This window comes from Myotis nattereri (genome assembly GCF_964212035.1).
Source record: "Myotis nattereri genome assembly, chromosome: X".
Lineage (NCBI taxonomy): Eukaryota > Metazoa > Chordata > Mammalia > Chiroptera > Vespertilionidae > Myotis > Myotis nattereri.
This window is the reverse complement of record NC_138078.1, coordinates 129,653,518-129,665,336: the sequence shown is the minus strand read 5'-3', so window position 1 is coordinate 129,665,336 and position 11,819 is coordinate 129,653,518. Positions and strand designations below refer to the sequence as shown.

The 11,819-nt window shown below is 48.0% G+C and overlaps 1 protein-coding gene across 1 annotated transcript in view; it reads left to right on the top strand.

The window, feature by feature from the left end:
* Positions 1–9,789: 9,789 nt before the first annotated feature.
* LOC308511836 (melanoma-associated antigen 10-like) overlaps positions 9,790–11,819 on the top strand; it is a gene marked incomplete at its 5' end in the record, with an annotated part of 45,872 nt that continues 43,842 nt past the window's right edge. The window contains one exon of the mRNA XM_081081688.1: positions 9,790–10,017. Within this exon, the coding sequence (XP_080937814.1) occupies positions 9,790–10,017 (228 nt within the window). The remainder of the gene's footprint in view (positions 10,018–11,819) is intronic.

Below are 11,819 nucleotides of genomic sequence, written 5' to 3'. Positions count from 1 at the left end.
TTCACTCATTTTTTCTTGTTTTGCTTCCTCCTTTTCTTTTTCCTCTTCCTTGCTTACCCACTCCATTCCTTCCTTTCTCCCTTTGTTCCTTTCTCCTTTACTTCCTTCCTTCCTTCATTTTTAATTTTCTTGCTGAAGCTCTTTGAACCAAATCTCAGATACCAAGTCAGCTCACTCCTTTATACCTGAGGGTGAAAACTCTGAAAACATAAGGACTTTAAAACATAATTTTTTATCATCCAGACAACCCAACAATCCAGTGTATCTTGTAGTATTCCTTTCACAGTCAGATGGCTGCAATTCTCTCACATATTTCTATGTTCGTAATGAAACCAAATTAGGTTATACATTGCATTTTTCATGTCCCTTAATTCTGTCTGTCACTCCTTAATGAGTAGAAGCATATATGAATCATAAATGTAGATGTATTTCCTGCAGGGGTATTAGTTTTCAATCTGAAACCACTATACATATATCCTGGAGGTGGCCAAGGAATGATAAGGATTGTGGATGTTGGGAGCCAGAATTCTCACTGATAGAGTAAAAGGTTAGAAATAATCCTAGGGAGCAGACCAGAGGTCCCTTGCGGTAATAATGGGTTAGAGCTGGAGACATCAGTATGAATTTGTGTTAAGCTTAACACAGATACCTATAGTGACATATATATTTATAGATATATGTATATACATAGGCTAATAAACACACTTATGTTTACTTTCACTCTCAGCTGAGACAGCTAGAACAAAAACGCTCCAGGAATCATGAGCCCACCAAGTGCCCACATCTAGGTTTCTAATACCATTCTGTAATAGAAAGAAGCAGAAATCCATGGGGAGATGGCTTATGCTATGACTAGAGCAGGGAACAGACAAGACAGCCTACAACATCTTGTGGTGGCCGAAAGTGAAGCGGTGCTAAAAAATACAATACTGGAAGTAGGTCAAGGGGACATAAGAACCAATGGAAAGAACTTCAAATGGCCAAAAAAGAAGAAAGTTGAACACAAAAATAAAGTAGTATTGATTGTCATACAAAGCAAAAAGCAAATATCCTACTGAGATAAAGCAGGGTTTGAGTAAGTCCATAAATGTGTAAGAGTAGAAAAATCTCCTTTGGAGTACCTGCATTCTAAACCAGTCATGTAAATACCGACTCTCCAATGAGGTGGACCATTACACCACTCTTTAGTTTTTAAATGTATTTTATTGATTTTTTACAGAGAGGAAGGGAGAGGGATAGAGAGTTAGAAACGTCAATGAGAGAGAAACATCGATCAGCTGCCTCTTGCTCACCCACTACTGGGGATGTGCCCGCAACCAAGGTACATGCCCTTGACTGGAATTGAACCTGGGATCCTTGAGTCCACAGGCTGACACTCTATCCACTGAGCCAAACCGGTTAGGGCATAACCCCACTCTTTAAGGGTCTCTTGTGTCTAGTGACTTCCTTCTAAATGGGAGGAACAATAGTAACTTTATAGAGGAGATACCTGATGAAAACTATCTCAAGTTGGGCAAATCACAGACCGGGAGAAAATATTTTAAGTCCCATATCTCCTGAGGGACTCATGGCACAAATACATAATTTTAACTACCTGATGGAAATAAACAAACCAGTACAAATACATAACTGAGTTAAGGACACTTCACCAAACAGGATATATACCAGAGATCACACACTAAAGAAAATTAAAGGCACACATAAGCATGCTCAGCATCGTTTCTCATGAAGAAAATGCAAATGGAAACTACAGAAAATATTCAACTGCAAAGCTGTCAGAATGGCTAGAATCCCCAAACCTGAAAGTGCCAAACTTGGGAGAGGATGAGGAATTCTTCTTCATTGTTAATAGGGAAGAAAACGTTACAGCCACTTTAGAAGAAAGTTTGGCATATTCTTATAAAGTCAAACATGAACTTGCCATTCGATTCAGAAACCCTAGTCGTCAGCTTTATCAAGTGAATTTGGGGTCCATAGAAAACACCAAAACGATGCATGATTAGAGCAGTTTGATTCATAATTCCCAACCAAGTCTTCCTTCAAGAGGTGAATTCATGAATAAACTGTGATAAAGCCACAAACTGAAACTTGGATTCAAAGCTGAGGCCACACTCAAATGTTCCAGAAAAAAGAAAGGTTCAAAGGGAAGTCCTATCAAATGGTCAGGGAGAACTCATCAGACTCTCATGCTGACTTTTCCAAAGCATACAAAAAGATGGGCGATTGTACAACTAGTCCTCCCAGACTACCTTTCTTTTATTCAAAATCCTGAGAAATTCCCACAAACGGAGCTTTTGGAACAAGTTCACTCACATAGCATAAAATTGCCTGTACATTCTAATGGCATACTCAACTCAACAGTGCATTATGTGAACAAGCAGCCTATCAGCCTATATCCAATGAATAAAATGAGGATTTAATGTTATAAAAAATTCTAATGCAAGTCTATGCACACAAAATACAGTAGAAAAATAATTTTCCATGCCAATGGCTAGAGAGAGAGATCCTTGCAACACACACACACACACACACACACACAAAGCACACCAAAAAAATCCGACAAAAAAAACCAGACAAACAAACAAAAAACTTTAATATGAGTTCAGGGGAATAACTTTGAACAAACTCAGCCAAAAGGGAATTTCCATTTCCTAAAATTGAGAGCAACCTGCTTAAGTATGAAACATTAAAAGCATTTCCATTAAAGCCAGGGACAAGTCAGAGATGCAGGCTGTAGGAATAAAAGTAAATATGAGGTATGAATATGGAAGAGAAACGAACAGTATCTGTTGATAATATGATCATCTAGCTAGAAAATTCAAAAATGGAGACGTGGATTACTCAAATGCATAATAAACTGTATCGAAGATCACCATAGCAATAACAAAACCTTCCCACACAAAGCAATAACTAATTAGAACATGGAATACAAAAATCTCGTTGACCACAGTTATAAAAGCCAAAACTTAACCAAGAAGTATCCTAATTTAAAAAGAGTCAACTAAAAATAATACTGAGGGATTCAGGTTAAAAAAAAAAAAAGCGCCAAACTAATGGACCAGGTTCCATATTCATTCATGGGAAACACAATATTGCAAATATGTTGATTCTGCTTAAAATTTTACAAATTTAGTGCTATACAGGTGTTGCCCAAATAACAATTAAGCTTGGACTGATGACATCTGCTCCCTAAATAAACGGAGGGAAAATATCTAAGGAAGAGATTGGAGGGCAAGGGCTGGGGGAGTATTTAACAATAAAATCTAAACAACTTAATATGAGCAACCCCACGGGGAGACAAAACTGGTGAGCTGGCATTTGTGGTGGAGGTGGTTGTGTGGGGGAGCTGGGAAATGGTTGAGGATTGGCCTTTCAAAAAGTATTGTTTCAATAGATTATAAAGAATAGAGAAGGAGTAGAAAAGCAAGTATCAGAGTAAATCATGCATAGTAAGACTAGGGAAGCTTTCATAAAGTAACTTGTCTATTATATGGAAATACATAGGACGTAGACATCCATGCCTATATAAAAAGATAAATATAAATATAAATATAAATATAAATATTATTATAAATATATATACATATATGTAGTATGAGTACCTATAGATATATAAACACGCCTGATCAACATTTAGACTATATGTGTACACATACACTATATATCCAGATTTATACATGCATATACATATATGCAAAGATGTATGCATAAATAAAAGGTATACAAACTAGGTAGAGGTGCAAAATATAATAATTACTATGAATGAAGATCAAAAAGGAAAAAAGCCTGCAATGACAAGCAAAGGTAGACAGATAACCCTGCAACCATAGGCCCGATCCAAATCCCTGCTGTAGCTCAGCGACTATAATGAAAGGAAACAGGTAGAACACAATGTTTCCATAGTGCCAGGCGGTCTGGTGGGGCCCACCCCAGGACCCAGGCTGGTGCTGCTGTCAGATCCGGATACCTCAGGCAGGGCTGTCTGGCTGTGCACTCCTGCCCAAATCCTGGACTCTAGGACCCAGAGGCCCCTGGGGAGGCTGACACTTGGCCTGAGGGGCACAGACCCAGGTCAGCACAGGGTGGGGGCCCAGGCCATCCAGCCCAGGTAGGGACCAGAAGGGGGGTTGGGCACAAAGGAGTGGAACTCTGCCCCAGTCAGCAGGCCTGGGTGACGCCACAATTGGTTTCCAGAAGTGATGTCACTGACTCACTGACTTCCTCCTGAGAAACCTGAGGGAGCTGAGCGCCATCTTTGGGAGGCCGTCTTCGGGTTAGTAGGGGGCAGGAGCCCAGTGCTACAGAGTCCAGGTATGACCCTGACAGACGACGGAGGCCCCAGGACCAGGGAGGCCGTCCTGTCAGCACTGAGGGTCCTCAGTGGGGCGTTTTAATGGGAACTACTTCCTGCCCCCCTTGCCTACCTCCTCAGAGAACGGGGGGAGGGGCGGCAGGACAGGCGCTGAGGGGAGCACCTCAGGTGAGCATCGCCGGGGCCCAGGCACTGCCTGGAATCAGGGTGAGGACCAGACGGAGGTCCCCGGGAGCTAGTTCATACCCTGCTGAGAGCCCTGGCGAGTGAGGCCCACAGGCCTCCCCTGGGGTCTCGGGGTAAGGGCCTCCGCGTGGGGGTCCAGCCTCCCGGTTCACAGAGGGAGGGTCCCATGACCTGCAGGCCTCATGGTGAGGCCGTGGGGGGGACAAGGTGACTCTAGACCCAGAGCAGTCAGTCCCGGGAGCCCCAAGGCACAGGGTGACCACGAGCGGCGAGGCCTGACTTCCGGGTCCTCCAGTTCTGAGACCCTCAGGCAGCTCCGTGTCATGGCAGCGTCTCAGGTCGGCAGAGGGGGTCCGGGAACTGCCCGGCGTCAGTGTGGGGACCCTGAGGGAGACTGGGGGGCTGGACCCGGAAACAGTGTCCACCCGGCAGGCCTCCTGGGGGTGGGGGAGGGGTGAGCCAAGCATTGCGCTTTGTGACTTCTGTATTGGGTCTGTGAGACACGGAGGGTTTGGTAGAAGCAGCAGGGCTTCAGGCAGCACAGCGGGGACCCCAGATCCTGCTGCTGTCAAGTTGAGGACCCTGAGGGAGATTGTGGGCCCTGGACCCCATAACTGTGTCCATTGGGCAGGCCTCCTGGGGGTGGGGGAGGGGTGATCTCACGCATTGCATTTGGTGTAAGGAGCAGAGCCACAGGTCCGCTGAGAGAGAACAGACGGGACCCAGGACCCCACAATATAGGGGATCCCATAAAAGGGCCTCCCCTGCTATGAGCCATGGGAGACCCCATGTTAGATGACCCTGTGAGGTGTGTCCTGACTTTGGCATGCAGGTCTGAGATACGCTGGGGCTCACTGTAAGGAACACAGCCACAGGAGGATGGAGGGCACCCTGAATCCCACAACCAGGGGACCCCATAAACCCTACCCTGCTATCAGCCTTGGGGTGTTCCCTGGTAAAATACCAAGTGCCGGGTTTCCTGACCTCTGTATCCAGGACTGAGTGAGACTCAGGACTTGGTGAAAAGTGTAGGGAATCACACTTCTAGGAATATTTCCCTAAGAAACCGGAAATACCAATGAGAAAGAATGTAGGCACCCCTATGTTCACAGCAGCCCAATTTACAATAGCTAAGATGTGGAAACAGCCAGGTGCCCATCAATGACCTGATGAAAAAGCCGTGGTACATGTATGCCATAGAATACTATGCAGCTGTATAAAAGGAAGGGTCTCTTACCCTTTGAGACAGCATGGAGGGACCTGGAGAGTATCATGTTAAGTGAAATAAGCCAGTCAGAGGAAGATAAATATCACATGATCACACTCATATGTGGAGTTGAATATACAAAGTTAACTCATGAACCAAATAGATACAGACACATGCAAGCATGGGACAGATTAGGGAATCTCAGAGGGAAGGTGGGAAGGGTGGGAAGTAATCAACCAAGAACCTTGTGTGCATATATGCATGGCCCATGGACACAGACATTTGGGTGGTGAGGGCGGGGCAAGAGGACAGGAGTGGGGTGGAGGGGGTCATTTGTAATCTATAATAATGAAAGCATTATATGCTAATTAGACGGGACACCCTTCTGGACGTCCTTCCTCAGGAAGCCAGGGCCAGAAACCAGGGCTGTGAAGGAAGCCCAGTTCTCAGGTGCCAGAGGGAAGCTGGTGCCGACATCCAGGGCAAGGAAGGCCTACTCTTGCATAAATTTCGTGCATCAAGCCTCTAGTTCTTTCAATAATAAAGAATTACGAAAAAATTAAAATAAAAAAAGCCAGATAGGGAATCAGGTTCACAGAGAAGAGGGCAGTAGTACTACCCAGACTCAAGTGGCATTTAATGCCTTCAAATCAGGCTCTGTGACACTGTGGGGTTTCGTACACAAACCAACCTCAGGGAGGCTGAGGAAGGACCCAGGACCTGCCAGTGTAACTGTGTGCGCCCTGTGTCAGGACAGAGGGGACCCAGGACTCGCAATGTAGAGGCTGCACAAAACCCTACCTTGCTCTCGGCCTTGGAAGGCCACAGGGCTGGTGACCCCATGGGGTGTCTCCTGATTACAGCATTCAGGTCTGAGGAAGACTGCAAACTTGATAAAACCTATAGGGCCTCCCTCAGGTCCACAGAAGGGATGCAGAAGCACTGCCCAGAGTCAAGGTGCTTTTCTTGACTTTTGCATCCGGGTCTGACAAGCTCTGGGGTTCGGTGTAAGGAGCAGGACCTCAGGTGGGCAGAGGGAAGAGTCAAGGTGAGGACCCCCAGGGAGGACTGAGGGAATCCAGGAACCCTAACCGGAGGGGAGTCCACAGAAGTCTGCCCTGCTCAAAGTGTTGGGAGGCCCTATGGTGGATGACCATGCAGAGAGGAAGCGCAGAAGCCCAGGCCTGATGTCAGCCCTTGGGATTCAGGGAAATGACATATGTGGCAGAGGGGAGGACCCGGGTCTTGCCCCAAGTCCAGGTGAACATGCAAAGGGAAGACTGAGGGACCCAGGACCCCACAACAGAGTTGCCCCACATTACCCCTACTGTGAACCCTGGGAGGTCCCCGGTCCATGACCACATGCTCTCTTCCTGACTTGGGCATCTCATGTTGACAGAGAGAAGGTTCCAGCTCCAGCCAGGAGTCACGGTGAGGATCCTGCAGGAAGACAAGCGGACTCCACCCCCTGAGGGCTGAGGGGTCAGGCTCCAGGTAGGCAAAGAAGGGCTGCAGGGCTCTGCCAGGATACCAGGTAAGGACCCGAGTTAGGACTCAGGAAGCCCCTAGCACACCTTGAAATATGTATGCCTGAGGCTTGGCCAGGGCCATAAGTGTCCGCAGTGTGCCTGTTCCTGCCAGCAGCACCTGCAAGCCTCATGGTAGGCCTGTGGATTTGGGTTGCTTCCAGACTTCTACCTTGGGAGTGGCAAAGGGAGGGGAGGGCATTTTCCTGAAGGGGCTGGATTCAGGGCAACATGGGAGGTGTGCCAGGCAATGCTGGAAATTAAAGTGTGGGTCTTGAGGCAGGATGGTGGTACCTCCCACCCCAGTAAAAACAGGGACCAGCTGGCTTAGGCTCTGCTGGCACAACTTGGTCACTCGGCACGATAGTTAATGTGGTGTATCTTGAAGTCCACCTTGGAGGTCACAGAGAGATGGTGGACATGGCCTGCAGTATTCATTCTCAGTTCAGCAGAAGGGAAAGTTCCCAGGCACTCTCTGAGTAAACCTGGGTAGCTCGGGGAGGAAGGAGGATACCACACTCCAGACAATGGGTGCCCTGAACCCAGCCTGTGCTGCTGTCAGCCCTGGGAAAGGCCTGGCATGGGTCTGCAGAGCTGGTTCCTTCACAGGTTTGTCTGAGGGCACTCGGGAAGGATAGGGCCTTGGTCAGAGGGAATGGCTTCAGTTCATGCAAAGAGGAGCTGAGGTTGTGGAAGGGTCATAAAAGTGTGAATGCTTTCTTGTGGGAAACTGCAGCTGTGTGCTCCCTGAGAAAAGAAGAGAGCCCTCAGCATCAGGGAGTGTCCTGTGTTCAGCATCCAGATCCCCAGGCAGGGGTACCTGGGTGTCACATGCTCTCCCTTTCCACATGCCTGCTCCTCCTCAGCTTTTCTCACTGAGCACAGTTATTCAGGGTGAAATCGGTTCAGCTGGATTCAGACCCAGGCCAGGCCAGGAAGAAAGGCAAGTATCCTTAGGCCAGACTAAGGGAACTCTGTACCCAGAACAGATGGACCCAGGCCCTGGTGTCAGTTGTGTGGGAACCTGGGCACGGGTGGGGACAAATGGAGCTCCTGTTCACTATTGTCTCAGAGCTTTCAGGAAGGTGAGGACCTTGGTGTGAGTCCACACGTTGTATCATCCCCAGGATCCACATTTTGTCAGCAGAGAGAAGAGTCCCAGATCCTGCAAGGAATCAAGGTGAGCACTGAAGGGGAGCAGAGCACAGGGGAAGCCAGACCTACCCTGCCTCCTCTGTCAGCAATGTGGAAACTCGGAATAGGGCCTGGATTACCTCAGCTCACTTCCTACTCCTGTACCTCAGGGAGGTGAGGCCTAAGTCTAAGTAGATTGCGCTCAGTCAGCAGAGAGAGTGGTCTGAAACCCTGCAGTGCGTCATGGTGAGAAATGATCAGAGCCTTAACCTAGGATAGATGGACCCAAATCTTCAGTCACCCCTTCTTGATCCTCTGGGAGAGGGACCACATGAGGAGCCAGCTCAGTTTCTTCACTGAAGTGTCAGGTGTGTGTGGCCTTGTTCTGAGCATTTGACCTTAGGCCAACAGAAGGCAGTGACGGGCCAGGCCCTGGCAGGGGAAAGGCGGGTATCGTACGTGTGCACAAGGGAACCTCCCACCCACAACAGAGGGGACCTCACAGAGTCCTGCCGCCCCTCCTGTCAGCTTTGGGCCCCAGGAATGTGCTTTCCATGTGCATGCTGAGGTGCCCCTTTGTTTCCTCCAGAAGAGGCCCCGGATTGGAGGAGGGGAAGGCCTTGGTCTACTCTACATATTCTCAGGTCACAGAACAGCAGGTGGCCAGGAAGTGCTAGGAATTAAGGTGAGGTGGCTACCATGAATATGTCCCCTTGGGCTCCCCACCCATGTCAGAGGGTCCTCACATTGCCTGACACCTCCACACCCCACCGTCAGCTACAGAACCCTGTGCTGTGCCTGCTATACCCTGAACAGTCATGTCACTTCCTACTTCAGGTTCTTAGTGGGCAGGCTGATCAGGAGTGAGCCCTGTGAGTCCCATGTAAACCCCTAAAGGGGAGACCTGGAAGTCACCTTTGTCAGAGCCGCCTAGGATGTGTTTCTCAGCTCATGCCTCTCACTCTCCCACTCTTCCCTAGGCCCGTGGTTCCTCATCGCCCATCTTCTGCTCACACTCAGTCACTGTTCGAGCACGAGTCATCATGCCTGGTCATCATATGAGTGAGCCGTTGAAGCCTGAGTAAGACTTTCCGTACCCAACTGAGATCCCCGACTTGGTGGCGGGGGAGCTGTTCTTGGCTATGCAGGAGGAGGAGGTGGAGGAGGAGGAAGATGCCCTGTCTCTCTCCTCCTCCCCCTCAGTCCTGTTTATAGACAACCTAGAGGAGGTGTCTGCTGCTGAGACACCAAGTCCTCTGGAGAGTCCTCAGCGTGCCTGCCCCTCCCCCCATGCCAAGGAAGCCTTTCCATGCAGGCAATCTGAAGATGAGAGCGCCAACATCCAAAATGAAGAGGGTCCAAACACTGAGGGAGGCCCTGAAGACGATGCCGATTTATTGCTCCCCACATCACTGCGTGCGAAGATGATGGAAATGGTGAAGTTCCTGCTCCTGAAGTATCGTACAAAGGAGTCAACCACAAAGGCAGAAATACTGAGTAGTGTCTTCGAAGAGCACCAGGACCACTTTCCTGTGCTCTTCCGTGCAGCCGTTGAGTGCATTGAGTTGGTATTTGGTGTTGTTGTGAGGGAAGTAGACCCCAGTACCCACACCTATGTCCTGGTCACTGCCTTGGGGCTAACCTATGATGGGATGGTGAGCGATGAGCACATATTTCCCAACACAAGCCTCCTGGTCACACTTCTGTGTGTGATCGCCTCAGGGGGTGATTGTGCCACTGAGGAGAAAATCTGGGCTGTACTGAATGATTTAGGGGTGCATGATGGGGAGGTACATTGGCTCTATGGGGAGCCCAGGGAGCTCATCACCAAAGTTTGGGTGCAGGAACAGTACCTGGTGTACCGCCAGGTGCCCAATAGTGATCCTGCACGCTATGAGTTCCTGTGGGGCCCCAGGGCCCACGCTGAGACCACCACGGAGAAAGCCCTCACGTTTATGCACACGGTTAATAGGGATTTCCGTCTCCTCCCATCCCTGCCTGAAGAGCCTGAGTGCAATGAGAAACACTATGCCTGAGCCAGAGTTGCATCCAGGCACTTTTCAGGTCCATGTGCATTAACTTCTTTTGCTGGGCATAAAGTGCGTCCAATTTTCAACTCTGTTTCAGAACAAACCAGTAGTGAGGCCCAGGGAAAGGTTTAGGCTCCTTTTGTGATTGAGAAATTTATGATTTATTATTTTGTGAATTTTTAAGGAAATTTTCTAATGTTCCTTTACGTAGAAGTTTTCATAAACTTTTCGCATGTAAGTTTGTAAATGACATTGATCACATATATATTTCTACATGTCCAGCTCAAGAGTAAGAGATTTGCTACTGTGTAATGAAAATTGGGACCCTTCCCATCCTAGTTTGTGATCCCAATCTAGATAACATGACATTATAATAGAATTTCCTTGGAAATGTGTAAGAACTCAGCAGTAAAATCCATGGAGTTAAGAAATAGAAAAATAAAAGCAAAAGGTTGTTAATTTTTGCTTCTTATATCTTCTCATCTGTCTTTCCGTGAAACAGCTTATCCAAGGATCCTTGGTTCTGGCAAGAAAGTGGGGGGATTTCATCTGAATAAAGACAACCCCTGCTCAGTGGTTCATTTAATCCCCAGACATTCACTGATCCTATGTCCTCTGGAAGGCCCTGTGTTAGTAGTGGGCACACTAACATAAGCAGGGCATATCCACCCACAGGATGATAGTGTAGGAGCTGAAGTCATATAAGGAAGGGGTTAGGTGTCTCCTTAATCCTACAAACAAGTAACAGAAGAGGTGAGGCGGTGGGCCTCCAGCGACCAGCACTCACTTGTGAGTGGACATCATTTTTACCGCAGCGTACTTGCAACAGCATGGATGGAATTGGAGAGAGCATTATACTAAGCGAAATAACCTAGTCAGAGGACGGTAAATATCACATGATTTCACTCATATATGGAATATAATGACCGACATAAATGGATGAACAAAAACATATCCAAATACAGAGAAGCATCGAACAGACCATCAAACCTCAGAGGGAAGGTAGGGCAGAGTGGAGGTAAGGGTGGGAGATCAACCGAAGGACTTGTATGCAAGCATATAGGCCTAACCAATGGACACAGAGGCCAGGGGGTGAGGGCATGAGTGGGGGGTGGAGGAGGGCAATGGGGGGATAAGGGCACACATGTAATACCTTAATTAATAGAGAAAAAAATAAAAAAATGATGTGCATGGCCTGAGCCAGTGTATTTGGGAAACTGATTCCCTCTGCTGGGGTTGATTGTAAAGAAGCTGGGGGTGGCAGCGGCACATTGTGTGTCTTGGGTGTGAGAGGGAAGTGTGAAGTGGAAAATTGTCCTGCCAAGTTCCTTTGGGATCATGGATAAACCAGAGGGAAATCTCCACCTGGTTAGGAAGGGTGGTTTCCTGCACGCAGACACAGTGCCATTGGACAGTATGAGCAC